The sequence below is a fragment of the Rutidosis leptorrhynchoides genome, chromosome 3 (genome assembly GCF_046630445.1).
Source record: "Rutidosis leptorrhynchoides isolate AG116_Rl617_1_P2 chromosome 3, CSIRO_AGI_Rlap_v1, whole genome shotgun sequence".
In the NCBI taxonomy this organism is placed as follows: domain Eukaryota; kingdom Viridiplantae; phylum Streptophyta; class Magnoliopsida; order Asterales; family Asteraceae; genus Rutidosis; species Rutidosis leptorrhynchoides.
Window position 1 is genome coordinate 411,380,334 of NC_092335.1, and position 18,992 is coordinate 411,399,325.

Here is an 18,992-nt window from a genome sequence, read left to right on the forward strand (position 1 = left end):
CAACTGTCTGTCCTCTAATTCATCCCAACATAGGGGTGATCTACATTTCCGTCCGTATAAGGCCTCAAAAGGTGAAGCCTTAATACTTGAGTGGTAACTGTTATTGTAAGAGAATTCAGCCAAAGGCAAATGTCTATCCCAGCCTTTGCCGAAGTCGATAACACAAGCGTGTAGCATATCTTTCAACGTTTGAATGGTTCATTCACTTTGACCAACGGTTTGCGGATGATAAGCAGTACTCATGTCGAGTTGAGTTACAAGAGCAGTTTGTAAGGATTTCCAGATTCCGAAAGTGAATCTACTGTCGCAATCAGATATGATTGAAATAGGAACACCATGACGAGAGACAATTTCTTTGATATACAGTTGTGACAATCTTTCCATCTTGTCGGTTTCCCTGATTGGTAAGAAATGAGCAGATTTGGTAAGATGATCAACTATTACCCAAATAGTATCATTGCCACTAGAAGTCTTGGGCAATTTAGTAATGAAGTCCATAGTGATACCTTCCCATTTCCACTGTGAGATTTCCGGTTATTGAAGTAAGTCAGATGGTTTCTGATGTTCGGCTTTAAACTTCAAACAAGTTAGACACTTGCTCACATATTCAGCAATGTCTGATTTCAGATGAGGCCACCAATAAAATTCTTTCACATCGTGATGCATTTTACTAGAGCCTGGGTGAATAGAATACCTAGTCTTATGTGCTTCATCCAAGACTAGTTTACCAAGGAAATCAAGGTTATCAAAACAACCAAGGTTATAGTCAACCACAAAATAACCAAGGTTACAATCAACAAAACAACCAATCATCCCAACCTTCGAAAAGTTTAGAGGAGATCATGCAAAACTACATAAAGAAGGCAGAGACAACCGAGGCATTTTTGTTAAAGGATAATGAGTTCTTAAAGCAATAATTAAGGCACCAACAAGCTTCATTCCAAAACCTTGAGAGCACCGTTGGAAGACTTTCAAGTCAAGTTGCCGAAAGACCTTAAGGCACTTTTCCATCCAACACTCAAATCAACCCCAACAACAATTACTACAAGAACCAAAACCAACAAAACAAAAACAACAACAACACAAGAACCATCCCTATTGAAAATGTAAACCAAATTGAGATTGTCGATGCCATTTCAACAAGAAGTGGTTTAATTTATGAAGAACCACAAATCCCAACACCCCAACCCAAACACCAAACCCTATAACACCTACTTCACAAACCATCAAGAATGAATCAAGTGTTAATGGGGATTCGCAAGAAGCAAGGGTTGGAAGAAGTGAATCACCAAAGGTTAAGGGTAAAAAGAATGAAAGAGCACCTTTGAGTAAGTATATGGAACCAATTCCATATCCGCAAGCTTTAAGGAAGGAGAAAGTTGAAACTCGAGGAAGGGACTTCATGGAAATGATGAAACAAGTTCATGTCAACACGCCGCTCATCCAAGTGCTTAAGGGCATGCCTAATTATGGGAAGTTTATAAACAATCTTTTATCTTCAAAAGGCAAATATGAGGAGGTATCGGCCGCATTTCTCATAGAGGAATGCTCGGCCATTTTGCAAAAGCAAAAGATGCCTCCCAAATTGGGTGATCCGGGTCGTTTTGTAATCCCATGTAACATGGGCGGGTCGGAAGTGTATGATGCACTTGTCGACTTGGGGGCTAGTGTAAATCTTATGCCCTATTCAATTTATAAAAAGTTAAAGCTCGGGGAACTAAAACCGACCCGGGTGATTTTAAAAATGGGGAACCAAACGTTTGATACACCAATCGGCATAGTCGAAGACCTTGTGGTCAAAGTTAGTAAATTGACCTTTACGGCCGATTTCATGATCCTGATGAACATGTCCCAATAATTTTGGGACGACCTTTTCTAAACACCGTCGATACAATTATTTTCGTGCAACAAAACAAATTAAGTATTGCGGTGAAAGACGAAAGACTTGATTTTTATATGCGTGAAATTGATAAGAAACCAAATTTGTCAAGTGTTGAGTCTTTTTGTCAAATCGAGGTAATAGATTTGTGTTAAGAAATTGAATTGAAAGCTTTATTAATTGTTGACACTTCGAATGATGACCAAATTGATAAAATTGAGAATTTTGATGTTGATAAAGAGTTTGAAATGTTTATGAAATCTTGTGATGAAAATGATTTTGGAAAAGTTTGTGAAGGTATTGTTGATGAGAAAACTTGCGAGAATGTTTTTAGTAACCCAAACATGGTAAATGGAGTAAATTTGGACCTAAATGTAAGGGGGAATGTTGTTGGTAAAAAGGTCTTGTTGGACCCAATTATGGAAAATGTTGTTAAGAAGGTGGTTAAACCCACCCAAGTACTTAAAAAGGGTGAGAAATTTGTTCTTTAAAAGGTTAAAAAGAAGTCATTACAAAATCCTGTTTTAAAGGAAAAAGTCAATATTGATAATCACTATGTGAAACACCAAAGGTTCAAACTGAGTGACAAAGTCTCATTATTTAATCTTAATTTTAAAAAGTCACCCGGTCGGTCTAAATCAAGATGGCATGGGCCATTTGATGTTAAAACATACTTGAAAAAGGATTTGTTGAGTTAATTGGAAAAGGCAGTCCATTTAAGGTTCATGGGGATCGTTTGAAACTCTTCAACGATGAGGTCAAGCCAACCGGGCTTGATGACATCGCTTTTAAACCCCCATGACCACCCTTGTACTAACACAAGTCAAGTGATAGACCCTAGACCAAAACAATTACACTTGTGTTATATTTGTTAATTTTAGGTTGCATTTCATTTAGATCTGTATGATATTGTTTTTGGTTAGCTTGCATTTGCATCTAGTTGCATTTCATGCATATGGATAGTGAAAAACACCAAAAATAGCTGTTTAGTTAATGTTTGAGCTGAAAATGGCTAAGTGTTTGAGTGAATGTTGAGAAAATCAAAGGAAAAAGCTCACCAGTGTAGAGGTGCGGCGCACCAAAACCAAGGTGCAGCGCACCATAAACCTAAATTTTGAAAAATCAACATCAGTCAGCCCAACAAATTTTCCAAGTATTAAGGTGCGGCGCTCTACCCAAAGGGTCCGGTGCACCTGGTCTTTCTGTGTTATGTTGCTGCGCACCTGTCTGTTTTAAACTCAAAAATGCTGAATTATGAACATCCACTTCAAGATTGTGAAGCTTTTACTATGGGATTAAATGTAGGGGGCACTTTGCCCCATCAATGCTTGAATGCGAGATCCTTGATTTGTGCTAATATCATGAAGCCATCTTTGCATTTGTTGTTTGTTGAATTAATTTCAGGGAAGTGAAAAAGGAAAAGATCTTGCAAGGTCTACCGATGTTCATGAATGGTTGCAAGTAATTTTCCGGGATGATGCACTAAGGTCTCGAATGATGAATATGATTAACAAGCCGTGGCAGGATAAACTTTGATGATTGATCCAAGCCTTGCATTAAGTTCACGCGTCAAGCTCATCAACATGCAATTTTTGGTGACTAAGTATTATCCGAATGGTGACAACAAAGATCAATTGATCTAATCCGATTTTACTTTCTCTTCTCTTCTCTATTTTAATTCAAAATGCCCCTCAATTTTACTTAAATTTTTCGTTTAATATAATGAGGGCATTGTATCAAACTAAATGTAGGGGGAGAGTAAATCTCGGGTCATTTTGAACTTTTTGGATTTAACTTGTCACATACGCTTATCAAAGATTAAAACTTGCATTGTTGATGAAAACTAATTTTTGGAACAAGTCTCTAGCCATTACATTAATACAAATCATAATCATTGAATAGCTAGAGCTTGTAAAATATGGAAAAGTAAAGTCTTCCCTTGTGTTTCAAAAATAGGGAAGTAAAGTCTTCCCTTTGTGATGCAATTGCAATCCTCAAGTGGGAGTAAAGTCTCCCACTTTAAAAGATTTTGTGCTAAAATGATAAAATCAAAAGAAAAAAATCGAAACGTTAGCATGGAAGTTAAAGTCTTCCATGTTGTACACCAAAACCAAGTGTTTAAAGCTTCAAGCTTTAACACTTCCGGATGATTCAAGTCCATCCATGATTGGGAGTCAAGTCTCCCGAATGTTGTTCTACTTGGTGTAGGAGACTTCCTAATCCACACCATTTCCTATTGACATTGGTTGTCTCAATATTTCACGATGTTTCAACCAATGTATCATATCGTGGGAAGAGGAGCCACCGAGCTTCACCGTATGCTATCTTCTTGATGAAGAGCAATGGCTTCGTGCTAGTGTTGCTAGACAACACACGCCATAGCCAAAAGCTATGGCACCCTTATGATCTATCAATTAACGGAAAGGTAGTTACTACTTCCTACCCTTTCTCAAAATAAGCATAAAAGTTTGTTATGTGGGAAGTAGACGAGTGAATAAAAGCTTTGAGCTTTGACACTCCCGGGAGAGTCAAGTCCTCCCATTGTCTCATCTTGGAAGTCAAGTCTTTCAAACTTTGAAGTAAATTCTTCCAAGTTATGTTGTGTTCCAAGCTTGGGAGTAAAGTCTCCCAAGTTAAGTTTGTACCAAAAAGACCTAAGCATGGAAGTAAAGTCTTCCAAGTATCATGCAATAGACCCACTACCAATCTCACACCCAAGGTAGTTACTTTCTCATCACCTTCAACATAAGAAGGTTGTTCGCTTCGGTGATATACTCGGAAAGTAGCTACCCGTGCGGTCGTCCCATCACCGGGATGGATTGTATGCACACCACCTTCATGAGCCCAAGATGGATATTGTCTCATCGCCTTCAACACAAGAAGGTAGTTCATTTCGGTGACATACCGGGACAATAGCTATCCGTGCGGTTGTCCTAAAACCTGGATGGCTTTGGAATGCACAAAACTTGAAACCATAAAATTTTCGGAAAACTTGTCTCGTTTCACAACTTGGCTCGTTTTCCCTTTCTTAAAAATAAAAATGGTTTTCTAAAAAGTCGTGTCTTCCTTAAGGCTAAAACGTTTTTCTTGGGTAACTCATGTAAATTGGCGCTCCATCTCACCGAATTGAAGCTTGTGGGCAATCCTTGACAATCTATGGGAAAGAGTAAGATGGTGGAGATGAAACTTGATGATTATGATTCAAAGAATGTTCCTAGAAAGGTTTGTGCTAAAAAGCTTAAGTCTTGATCCATTTTGATCCAAAATGCAAAAATTTGTAGATATTTGAGCCATTCTAGGATGCATGTTAATTGTTTGATTGTTTGAGTTGGAAGAATTAGAAGTTTGTAGTTTAGGCTTGAATTGCATTTGATTTTTGAGGAAATTTGAAGAAGTGAAGCTTAATTGGGGGAGTGGTGCATCTTTCGGAGTTTTGTGAAAAACTTTGTCAAGGATTGCCATTCCACCATTGCCATTATCTAGACGAAGTTTGTGATCTTGAGCTTGAGTTTGATAGTTTGATGGTAGATGAAGATGTTAGTGCTTGGTCCTTAGTAAGTGCAAGATTTTGGAGATATTCTGGCCTTCCAAGTGCATAGTCAAAAGAGGTATCCTTAACCGCTCAACTTTTGCACTTTGGTCATTATCGTTAGCTTGTTCACATTTGCTAGAGACTATTCTCCAAGTTTTATTTGTTTTTATGCTTGCTTGAGGACAAGCAAGGTTCAAATGTAGGGGGTTTGATTTTGCTCGAAGTATACATGTTTTACCTCGCAATATCTACCTCATTACATTCGTTTTTGAGGATTATTAGGCCTAAAAGATGGTTATTGTGCAAAAGTGTCGGTTCAAGGCTAAAAGCTCAATTTGGTGTAAAATTGACCAAAATCTAGCCTATTTAGTGAACCAAAGTGCAGGGCATGATCCAAAGTGAAAATGGATTGCAAAATGGGCAATTTCAAGTGAAAAACCAAGATTTTGGAACCTCCGAATGATCCAAAGAGTTGCGTTGATGATAGCTTTCGCTCGAATCTTTTTATCGCTTGAAATGAATGTCATAACCACCCAAATCAATATTTCTTGCCACGATGATGGCTTTCGCTCAACGAACCCACGCTATAAGGTGCGGCGCACCTCCTTATGGTGCGGCGCACCTCGCTGTTTTATGCAGAATTTTTTGGGCAACTATAAAAGGAATGAGATAGGGTTTTCAAGAGAGAGCTACAGTTTTTAGCATGATTTTTCATATCGAAACCCTAATTTCATCATCAAGAGGGAGATTAAGGCTAATTTGGAAGATCAAACAAAAGCTCAAGCATTCTTATCATTAGATCTATTTAGTTTTATCAATTGGGTTGTAATCTCCACCTTTGTTTCTCTAAGTTTTGAATTGCATACTTGTAATAGCTAAACATGATGTTTATTTGTGTTTCTATGCTTATGATTAGTGTAATCTTAGCCATGCTTGGCTAATTTGCTTGTGTTTACTCATCCATGAATCTCTATTGTATGGATTTGCCCTAAATCAATTGAATAATGTTGTTTGAATGAAATACATGAGCAAGTGTTATTGTGTTAGCTATGAGGTCCATTGCTATGCATTATTTTAGGCTTTACTTTGATTACATAGATTGTGTAGTTCTCTTAGTGATTTGAGAAGTGAATCAATTTGTCTTCAACACCGTAGGTGATCTAGACAACTAAGTTGAGAATTTCAAGTGATTGTGTTCTTAGTTTATGTTGGTTTTCAATTGACCTTTAGTCAAATAGTGGTGTTTGATTATCTTAAGTGGTTTTGGTAGTTGAAGGGTTTTAAGTGATTTCAATCCAGGCATAATCTCAATAACCGCTCATGCTTAACTTGATCTTAGAATACAATGCTTATGTGAGTTTACAAAGTGTAATTTGATTAAGGTTTGATAGTGATGCTAAACAACTAATAGTTCAACAACTAACGTGATATCAAGTTGGGTAAAACGGGGCAATCCAAGCATAGAGATGATTATGTAAGTGAACACCACTTTGTTAATTGATTTAGATCTCAATATTTAGTTACTTGTTACTTGTTGCTAGTTATAACTGTTAAGTTTAGGTTTGTTTATTTTTGCAAGTTTAGTTGATAATTAAAATCAATCAAAAACCCCCAAATCAAACAAACCATAGGACAATTAATAGTTTCAATTATTCAACTTACACTGCTCTCTTGGGACGAACTTGAAACGAATACTTGCATTAAAGTACTATAATAATCGAGTCTTAAATGCTCGATAGTTGTGTGTGCTTATTTGTAGTGTTTGAATCTTGTATAAATTTTGAGGGTAATTGATGTATTGTGCAACACGCATCAATACCGTAATAAGGTTTTTAAAAAAAATCAACGTTGATATTAAATTTAAATTTAATTTTCTATTCAATAAAAATACTTTATTGTTTGCCACAAGGAACACTTTAGAAAAACTTTTTATATAATAGACTAAAATAGTTGATAATTTGTAATAAAATGATGTGATATGTTAATGTTATAAATTTTTATTTGAATTAATAACTAATAAATACTTATATAATAGAACAAATCATGAAAGTCTCGAAATTTTATGAGTTTATAGTTGAAAAGAAAATGAAGTTGTGCTACTAACGATACGTATCATTATGTATTTATTTTAAAAGCAGAGGGTTCAGCGTGTAAAAATGGAAACGTTTATTTAATTTATTAATCAACATCGTAAAAGTTAGGTGTTGTTTGTTTTCCTGTCTGCAGACCTTATTATGTCTTATGTCTTCGCGCCCGCAGACATTTTTACTGCAGACAGTTTGTTTTTCTAAAGACATAAGATAAAATAATGTCTTATTATGTCTGCAGCCTCGCAGACTTAGAAATATGCTTCTAAGTGCTGCAGACAGAACTAAGTTATTTTGCAGACATAAAAACAAACAGTCTTCACTATTCAGCATATAGACCTTTAGACCACATCTTCTTTACAGACATGGTCCGCAGATCTTTAGACCAAAACATCTTAAAAAACAAACAGCACCTTAATAATGCTTTTCCTGAAAAGTGAAATTCTATAAATAAAAAACTAGCAAAAGGTTAAAATACACTAAAAGAACATAAAACTCAAATGCTAGCGCACTTAAAAACTCAACTCACAACATGACACCGCGTCGAATGACTCAAAACTATAACCGGAAAAAGAAGAGAGAAAATCGCATCAACTTAGATTAAATACTAATAAACCATTTTACCTGCTAAAAAACAATTACATCGACGCACCAGACCCAATTACCACAGATTTTAACCTCAACTATCGCCTTTAAATATCACCCGTTAACGCAAGATCCCATTTGAATCTAAATCCAAATAAAGAGAAGAGTAAAAATTGACTTCATAACCAGACACCAGCAATATTTACTTTGTTCTCCATCAATCTGACGAGCCTAAACCATCCATACCACTTATAATGATCATGATGCCGTTTTTACTTCACATGATTATTTCCCTAAATGTAGTAAATAGAATGATTCTTAAATAACGCTCTTTTTTCTTTTTCTTTCAGTGAACACGAGCTATTGAGCAGTTCACAGAAGTAGCTTCTTTTGAATCATTATTTTGCACATTTTAGCCAAAAGAGCATTCAAAGAGACAACACTTTGTTTGATAGAGGCCTGCCATGGTACATTTTTCAAATTTGTCTTTTTCATTCATTATCCCGCCTAAAACCATCTTTGTTCGCTCTTTTCCCGACCACCGGCTTTCACCGGTGGTGTGGTATCTTATCGTTTTTCGTTCCATGTTTTGTGCTTACTTCCTCTATTGTTGATCTTTCCTTCCTCTTCCATATCTCAAACGAATTTAGTCGATTTCAACCATCTATTTCTTCATGACCAGAGTCTTTTCACAGGCGATAAGTACTTGTACTTTGTAGGTGGGTCGATGTGGTTTTTGGATGGTGGTTGGTTCTCTGCTTTTTCACCGAAGATGTTTTTTTTTTTTTCATTTGTTTGTTCTTCTTTCTGGACGTCGGACATCATCATGTTCTTTCTCTTTTCCGGCGGTTCATCCACAGGCGACGATTACATTGGTGTACTATGTGGTTAGTTTCAGTGGGTGGAAGACGTGAGTGTTTTGTTTGGGATCGTAACATGACTTCTCGTTTTCAGTCTTGGTTACCGGAATTCACCTTTTTCTGTCCATTTTTATACTTAGTTTTCTTTTCCTGTTCATGGTGGAATCTGTTGGTAGTGGGCGTTGGCTTGGTTGTGGGGTATGTTTGGTGGTGATGGTTTGATTTGTCAATTAGTTAGGCTTCAACGAGCGAATTAGCTAGTCAGAATTATACCAGATCTAAAAGGTTTCCTTCTTGGTTGTGGTGGTACCAGTTAGTTTTGTTCATCAGTGTTGGTTTTATTTTCTTCAAAATGGTATTTTTAGTTTTTGGATTCAGTAGTGTAGGTTGCAGGACCCTAGATCCTTCTCTCTTGCTTGGTTCCTGATTTTTATTCTTCACCGGTGGCAATTTGTTTTCTGGCAGCAGGGCCTCGGCGATGACTTAATCCTTATGTCGCTGCTCTCCCCTCTGGATGTACTTTCTCTCCTAATCTCCCTCTTGGTCACTGTTTCTACTAGGTGGAGTTTCATTATGATTTTCAAGGTGTTCGGGAACCTATTGTGTGCTTGTCTGTCTTCCGGTGGCGACGTGCTTGATTCTGGATGGATTCTATAGTGTATTTGTCCATGTGGTAGCAGCTGGCCTGAGATGGTGATTTGGAAACTTACGATAGTAGATTGGGTGATTCTTTGTCAGATTCGGGTTGCAGTTTTTAGTGGATTGGTCGCTTCGGGTTTCAACTGTTTCTCGGTTGTTTGTGGACCTTCAAAGTCTTGGGAACAATGTCTTTTGGAGATGGTTGATGATTAGGTTCTTAGTTAGGTTTTTCGCACTCAATTTTTTTTAACGACGATATCGACATCGAATGATCTCATTTGTCACTCACACACACGTTAGGAGGAAACCCAAGTCGCGATGATGTTGACAGAACCATAGGTTAGAAACACCCCCCCCCCCCACCCCCCCTTCTCTCCCACCTCCCACAGAGACCTTCTTTGTGACAACCCGTAAATTTCCGGCAAAGTTTAAACAAAAATCTTTATATGATTTCATTTAACCTCGACTAATTTCGACGATTCACGAACAATTATTTGTAAATAATTACGCATTAATTTGATATAATAATATTATTATTATTATTAATATCCTTTTTAAACAAGATATCAATAATTAATATCTTTATTATCAGTATTGTTATTATGAATAAAAAAAATATTGACAAATATTCTTGGAAAAGTAGTAAATCAATTTGTTTATTTTAAAAAAATATATATATATAAAAAATCCTTTAAATAAATGATTTTTTTAATAAAATAAATAAATAAATAAATAAAATACTTTTTAATTAAAAATTATAATGGAAAACTACTTTTATTAATTTATTTTGTGCATTATCCCATGACCTAACATTTAATACTTTTGAATTTTAAAATCCCATTAAAAATTAAAATATTTCTTTTTCTTTTAATTATTTTATTCTTTTTACCTAATTTTTTCAAGTATAAATACCCCTCATTTCTCATTCAACCCTCACACTAAAATTTCTCTTATTCTCTCTTTGAAGAATTACTACTAGTAAGTATTCTTTTCTTACTTTTTACTTTTTTCTTTTTACTATTTACTTCGGTTTATTATTTTTTTACCGAAACATGTAAATAATGTTATAAATTATATGCAATTAAAATTAAAATAAATAACATGTTATAATTAGTAATATATGTTACTAAAAATTATAAAAGTATTTTTATGAATTAATATATAGGAGTTATAATAAAAATCGAATTAATGAATATATATGTATATACGCACCTAACGTGAAGGTTATAATTAAAGATAGCGTACAAAGACTACAAACATCACCGCTACTTGTGGCCTAGGGTGATCCTTGTTACCATTATGGGACGCTTGTGGATCTCGAATGCCAAGACTTAGATTCTGGTCAAGAGATCCTGGGCCGCTCGGTAACAATAGATCATTCGAGTGACTTGCATGTTAGCCACGGAGTTTGGGAGAGATTGTACAACATCTTTGTTAAGAATTATAACCCAAACATTCTTAAACTAGAAGCTTACTATAAGTGAAAGTTTTTCATAAATAGTAGGTTTCCAAAAATAGAAACTTTTGAGAAATAGGAACTTTTCTCGAAAACCGTCACTGTCAATATAGTTGCTATATTAATAAACATACTTTATGTCAAGTTAGACATTAACTAATCAAACGTTATACCTCAAGGTTGATATCCAGATCACTTACTTGCTTTACTTTCCTTCTTGCGTGGAATACTTCAACTGCTATTTAATGTGAGTTTCATATGATCCCTTTTACTCTTTACATTTTTGGGCTGAGAATACATGCGCAACTTTTATAACTATTTTACACGTATCAACTATTAAACTGTGATATGTTGGGCTATGACCAGCAAGTCCCCAACCGACAAGTATAAACGATAACTTGTTACGGGGCAAACTTGAAAGTCTAGTCTAAATACAAGTACCAACTATTAAACTGTGATATGTTGGGCTATGACCAGCAAGTCCCCAACCGACAAGTATAAACGATAACTTGTTACGGGGCAAACTTGAAAGTCTAGTCTAAATATCAGTACCTACTGTTAAAACTGTGCTATACCCGGCTATGTCCGACTAAGTCCCTATAGTGATATTTTTAATTGCTGCGGAATTCTTAATTATTGGGGATAGGCCTATCGGGAGTAACGTCCCCGATACATTTGACTAAGTCTTTGTATTACTTGATAATGAAATTAAACGACAAGGACAGAACAACTTGTCACGGGGCAAACTTGAACGTTTAGTCTAAATATCACGCACTGGCATAACTTTTGATCCTGCGGGAGATCAACTTTACAAACTAAATCTTGTGGTCTATATCTATTACTGAAATTATTGTTTATGACAAACCTATGAACTCACTCAACCTCGTGTTGACTTTTTAAGCATGTTTATTCTCAGGTACTTAAATATTGCTTCCGCTGTATATCTGCTGCTTTGATGATGATTGATTGCCATGCTTGGAGTCTTCATGCATTACTTACCAATTCATTTAAAAACATTTAATGTAATCTATTTATCTTCCGCTGCAAAACTCAATAAAACGTCTCATATAGAGTCTTTCTCGTTTATACAACCGTGATTTGATATATTAAGTCACGTTATTCTTCCAGGCCCTATCTGGAGGACGTGACATTCTTTGTCATTTTGTTCCACCTCGATCACATCCTCAACATCTCCATTGGAGCTTCCATAACCAATATTATCTTGATCAACCCCGACTTCAACCACCGCAAACTCCATCCAAACACAGTCAAGGAATCACCACATATACATCCGAACACTACAAGTAAAGAGCTAAATGAAGCAAAAGATGTCAAAGTCAATGCCATGGTCAACAATGTATCAACACAATATTTGAAGAGACAAAAACACTTTGTTACTTGTAATCACCTCTAGCTAGCTTATTTACTTTTTATGTAGTAGTTGGACTTGTTAGGTCATGTTTAGAGTTAGTTAAGGGCAATTCTGTAATTTAGCACTAGTAGTATAAATAGGCTAGTCTTCTTCTCATTTCTGTAATTTGTAAGAATAGAATTCTGTTACATTTCTCAATTCATCAATGGCGATTTGCCAATTTACAATTCATGTTATGGTATCAGAGCGGGAATCACGTCTAAAGTGATTGATCCGACTCACAATTGATCATACGATCACTCGATTCATCATCCGCACAATTAATTCTCCAATTATCACTGAATTCCCAAATCCTTTGTATTAAAACCCTAATTTGATCGAAGAACCCTAAAATCAACCAACAATGGCAGAAGATGATGTAACATCACCAAATCATCCACTATTTCTCCATCAAAATGATCATCCTGGACTCATTTTGATTGCAAAGAAGCTTACGGGATCAAACAACTACAGCTCATGGCGTAGATCGATGACAATTGCACTGAATGCAAAGAACAAGCTACAGATCGTCACTGGAACCTATGCTGAACCAGATACAGGCTCAAGAACACGTGCACTTTGGGAGAGGACAAATGATATGGTAATTTCTTGGATCTTAAACACAATTAGTGATCAAATTAGCGATTCATTAAGCTTTGTTAACACTGCAAAAGAACTACGGAGTGAATTACAAGAACACTATTCACAGCTAGATGGACATAGGATCTATCAGCTGACTAATGACATTGCTCAATTGAAACAAAAAAACAGCACTATAGAGGTATACTATCACAAATTAAAAGGATATTGGGATGAGGTTGATGCTTTAAAAGCACCTCATATCTGTGTATGTGTCTGCAACTGTGAAAATGGTAGGAATAACACTGAAAGGGATCAAAGAAAGAGGCTAATGCAGTTCCTGATGGGATTAGATGAATGTTACTTAAATGTAAGGGGGCAAATTCTATTAATGAATCCTCTACCAACTGTTGCCAAAGCCTAGGGTATGGTTAGGCAAGAAGAGAAACAAAGGGAAAGCTTCATACCTAAGATGAACTCTGGATCTGTTGCATTGTCATCTTACACCAACAACTACAGAAACAACAATAACACTGGATCAAGATGGAATGCAGGCAAGTACACACCAACAACAACAACTAATTCTGAAAAGAAAAGCAGTTTTAAGAAAGGAGTTTTCTGTGAAAATTGTGGACTGGAAGGGCATCTGAAGGTTGAATGCTACAAAATAGTTGGCTATCCTATTGGTCACCCTCTTCACAATCAACCAGCAAACCAAGCCACAAGAAAGGTCAACATGATGATGGGAGATGAAGGTTGCAGTACTGCAGACATGGCTATGTCAGCAAGGATGGACCAACTACAGAATCAGCTCAATCAAGTGATATTAATGATGCAGAACTCACAATATCAACCTTAACATACCAGTTCTTCACAAGGTATACACAGAACCATTGCATCTCATATCACTAGTCACAAGTACAAATTCATTGCTTCTATAGTTTCTCACATAAAAGATGCATGTATTGTGGACAGTGGTGCCACTGACCATGTTTCCACCTCATTAAAACAAATGTATAATGTTCAAACCTACAATACACCCATAAATGTCACATTACCTAATGGACATAACACCACAGTAATCAATTATGGTTCTGTACACATAAACTCAGAAATTACCCTTCATGAGGTTCTCTACATACCTAGCTTTGCCTACAATTTACTTTCAGTAAGTAAACTTGGCTCACATTTACCTATATCTGTTCTTTTCACTCCCCTGTCCTGTTATTTTCAGGACCACAACAAGAGGATTGCTCATGGCACCCTTTGTAATGGTCTGTACATCATCAAACAGGACATCAATCATCACACATCCATCAATCATCTCTCTGCAAAACCATCTACCAAACCTGATGACATCACACTCTGGCACTCAAGACTTGGCCATCCTTCTATTCATGTTATGAAACTCATTAAAGCAATTCCTCATGTAATAAAGTGTAATGATGCTATTACTACTTGTAATATCTGTCCTTTGTCCAAAAAACATGCTTTATCTTTTCCTAGTAGTGATTCACATGCTAAATCCATATTTGAACTTGTTCACATTGATGTTTGGGGCCCATACAAACACAGCACAATGAATTGTTGTAAATACTTTCTCACAATTGTAGATGATTACTCTAGGGCCACCTGGACCTACATCATTCCAAACAAACACCATGCCATATCTCAAATAAAATCCTTTTACTCCTTTGTCCTCAATCAATTTAAAACCATCATTCAGATTGTTAGAACAGATAATGGCACTGAATTTCTCAACCAAACCCTAACTGATTTCTTCAATACTCATGGTATAACACATCAAACATCATGCCCATACACCCCTCAAGAGAATGCAAGAGTGGAGAGAAAACACAAACAACTCCTAGAAGTTGCAAGAGCTCTCATATTTCAATCCAATATTCCCATTCACCTATGGGGATATTGCATACAAACAGCCACCTATCTCATAAACAGACTACCTTCAAAACCACTTCAAAACAAAAGTCCTTATGAAATGATACACAAAATACCACCAGATTTAACCAACTTAAAGGTCATTGGCTGCTTAGCTAATGCACATCAACACACCACAGACAAGTTCAATGCTATATCCATCCCCTCTGTACTCTTAGGTTACCCATTAACTCAAAAAGGCTACACACTATACAATCTAGAAACACATAAAATTTATGTCACAAGATATGTCATTTTCCATGAACACATCTTTCCTTTTAAACACACTCATCCACAACACATTCCACAAACACATGATCATTCATTCAACAATCATTCAAATATTCACATTACAATTCCTCCTGCTCCAAATTCACCTATCAATCCTAACACAGATCCAACAACAACACCTCTTCCATCAGATCCAACTCAAACTGAAATCAATGATTCAAACACACAATTCACACCTCAACCACTCAAACTGAAATCAATGATTCAAACACACAATCCACACCTCAACCACATAACCCTGGTCAAACTCAGTCAACATCTACTTCTCTTCCATCAGATCCAACTCAAACTGAAATCAATGATTTAAACACACAATCCACATCTCAACTACATAACCCTGGTCAAACTCAGTCAACATCTACTTCTCAAACCTCAACTCAAAGTCAAACTCAGTCAATACCTACTGACAACCAATCTACACAAACACAATCTCATAACTCCACAATTCAACCAACTCTTAGAAGATCCACTAGAACACATAAACCACCCACAAAACTCAATGACTATCATCACAAACTTCCACCATCAAACATCAACTCCATCTCCAAATTCCATCACTCAAAATATCTAAATTACACAAACATCACCTCACAACATAACAGAAAATTAATATGCTCCATCAACACCCTAGTGGAACCACATACATACAATCAAGCATCTAAAAGTGAGAAATGGCAAGAGGCAATGAATAAAGAACTTAAAGCACTTGAAGACACAAATACATGGGAAATCACAACCCTACCAGCAGACAAATTGGCCATTGGGAATAAATGGGTGTACAGGATCAAACTAAAATCTGATGGCACAGTTGAAAGATACAAGGCAAGATTAGTAGCTAAAGGTTACACTCAAAAGGAAGGGTTAGACTACAAAGAAACTTTTGCCCCTGTAGCAAAAATGGTCACTATTAGAGCTCTCCTATCCACTGCTGTCCACAACAATTGGCATATTGAACAATTAGATGTCAATAATGCCTTTCTTCATGGTGATCTCCACGAAGAAATCTACATGAACATTCCACAGGGATATTACAAAGAATTACCACCAAATTCTGTTTGTAAACTAAGGAAATCACTTTATGGCTTGAAACAAGCAAACAGACAATGGTTCACCAAATTAACAACATTTCTGATAGATCATGGGTTCAAACAGAGTTATGCAGATACATCACTTCTCACCTACAAACATGGAAAAGATTACCTTGCCATTGTTATATATGTGGATGATCTTTTGTTGACTGGAAACAACCATATCCTACTCAAACAAATTAAGCATCAACTTGATGACAAATTCAGCATTAAAGACCTTGAACCCATTAACTATTACCTAGGAATTGAATTTCTTAGAAATTCAACTGGTATCACAATGTCCCAGAGAAAATATGGACTTGAACTCTTACAACTAGCAGGCATCCTTGATGAAAAACCCTCCAATATTCCATTAGATCCTGCTATTAATCTCACAGACAACACAGGAACCAACCTACCTGACAATACCCTATATAGAACCCTAGTAGGTAAACTAATATATCTCACCATCACAAGACCAGACTTATCATATGCTGCTCAAATCTTAAGTCAATTTGGTCAACAACCTAAAACCAGTCACCTACAGGCTCTATATAAAGTGTTGAGATACATTAAGCTATGTCCTGGTCAAGGATTACATTTTCCAATATCCACATCACTTGACCTACAAGCTTACTGTGATAGTGATTGGGCCAAATGCACCACTTCCAGAAGATCTGTTACTGGATACTGCATCTATCTAGGATCTTGTCTCATCTCCTGGCAATCAAAGAAACAACTTGTAGTTTCCAGATCTTCAACAGAGGCAGAATATCGGGCTTTAGCAGATTGCACATGTGAAATCACTTGGTTACAAAGTCTTTTACATGATCTAGATGTACATGTGAAGACTCCCATTCCAATCTTCTGTGATAATGCTTCCACCATTTCCCTAGCAGCTAATCCAGTTCAACATGCCAGAACAAAACACATAGAGATTGATTGTCATTTTGTTAGAGACAAAGTCAAAGCTGGTCAACTCTGCATCAACTTCATTCCTTCCACAAGTCAAATAGCTGATGTTCTCACCAAACCGTTGAGCAGATCACCTTTTTACTCATGCATATCCAAGTTTGGCATATGTGATCCATACACCTTGCCAACTTGTGGGGGGATAAAGAGCTAAATGAAGCAAAAGATGTCAAAGTCAATGCCATGGTCAACAATGTATCAACACAATATTTGAAGAGACAAAAACACTTTGTTACTTGTAATCACCTCTAGCTAGCTTATTTACTTTGTATGTAGTAGTTGGACTTGTTATGTCATGTTTAGAGTTAGTTAAGGGCAATTCTGTAATTTAGCACTAGTAGTATAAATAGGCTAGTCTTCTTCTCATTTCTGTAATTTGTAAGAATAGAATTCTGTTACATTTCTCAATTCATCAATGGCGATTTGCCAATTTACAATTCATGTTAACAAGTACACAAACAAAGGCCAGACTCGAGCAAAAGGAACTGAACCACTGTGAGTGATCCCGGCCGACAGTTAACCCACCAGAATCAAACCATCAGCAAGAGACAAAAGCATCAATCTTGTGATATAAATTTAAAAATTTGAGTGGTTTTAAGGAGACTTGATTTATACTCTTAGGACATAAACTATAAAAAAAAAAAAAAAAAAAAAAAAAAAAAGGAAAAAAAAAATACAAATTAGCCAATTCCAATATAACAATATTGACAATTGATGAAAAGCATAGAAATTGTATTAGACAAGGATTTAAAAGCCAACGGTATTACATCAAAACGATAAGCTGATAAATTGATGGTAAGTTTGAAAGGACTTGTGATATTTTATTTTATTTTATTTGTGGGAAAAAAAATGATAAACTTTATATAAGCAAATAGGGAATTTCATTCAAAGAATGAAACCCCTACAACACTTGCAACCACAAACAAACTAACGAGCTCAACTATAACAACCAAACTAAACGAGAGCTCACGACTAAACTTAAGGCAAAACCGATGACAAAATCTACAAACTAGCAACCGACGTATCTAAAGGCATTCAAGAAGAGGGTAATCAATCTACACGATAAATGCGAGATTTAAAACCATCTAAACAACACGATTGAAGCCGAAAGGAAGCCGTCAGCCAAACGAATTCGGAAAAATTCTTGACATATAATTTGAAAAGTTTGTATGAATTAAATGAGGCTTGATTTATACTCCTGCGACATAAACTAGGCAAAAAAGACATAAACTAGCCAAGTCCAATATAATAATATTGACAATTGATAAAAGCATAGAAATTGTAGTAGACAAGGATTTAAAAGCCAAAGGTATTACATTAAAAAGATAAGCTGCTAAATTGATGAAAACGGATCATATCGAGTTGATCCCAAATCATTACAATGGTGTTTGGATTAGCTTATTATGGCTTATTGTTTCAAAATGTATAAATCAACTAGGACACAAACTCCGTGTTTCATGTAGAAACTCATCAAACTTATCTCGTAAAGATCGAATGCTTATAAAATATCGAATGCTTAAGGTTATTATGACAAGAGACATAAATCCTTGACATGGGTGGAGCTCGAACATTCACCCATATTTCAAAGGTTATTGCTTAAAGTTATAATTCATCAAGTAATAAACTCTTAATTTTTTTAAATATGCTTATTTTAAGAGGATTATAGTGATTTTAGGCATACATAAGCCGTTAATCA

General features: G+C 35.9%; 2 protein-coding genes across 2 annotated transcripts; both read left to right on the forward strand.

The window, feature by feature from the left end:
* The first annotated feature begins 1,336 nt into the window (after window positions 1–1,336).
* Window positions 1,337–1,858, forward strand: LOC139901394 (uncharacterized). The gene has a single exon (XM_071884114.1). It carries the CDS (start codon window positions 1,337–1,339, stop codon window positions 1,856–1,858), a length of 522 nt encoding a protein of 173 aa, XP_071740215.1.
* Window positions 1,859–12,813: 10,955 nt separating this feature from the next.
* Window positions 12,814–13,452, forward strand: LOC139901396 (uncharacterized). The gene has a single exon (XM_071884116.1). It carries the CDS (start codon window positions 12,814–12,816, stop codon window positions 13,450–13,452), a length of 639 nt encoding a protein of 212 aa, XP_071740217.1.
* The last annotated feature ends 5,540 nt before the right edge of the window (window positions 13,453–18,992 follow it).

Coding starts and splice junctions, on each gene's coding strand:
- LOC139901394 (XM_071884114.1), top strand. CDS start 1,337: ATGGAACCAATTCCATATCCGCAAGCTTTAAGGAAGGAGAAAGTTGAA.
- LOC139901396 (XM_071884116.1), top strand. CDS start 12,814: ATGGCAGAAGATGATGTAACATCACCAAATCATCCACTATTTCTCCAT.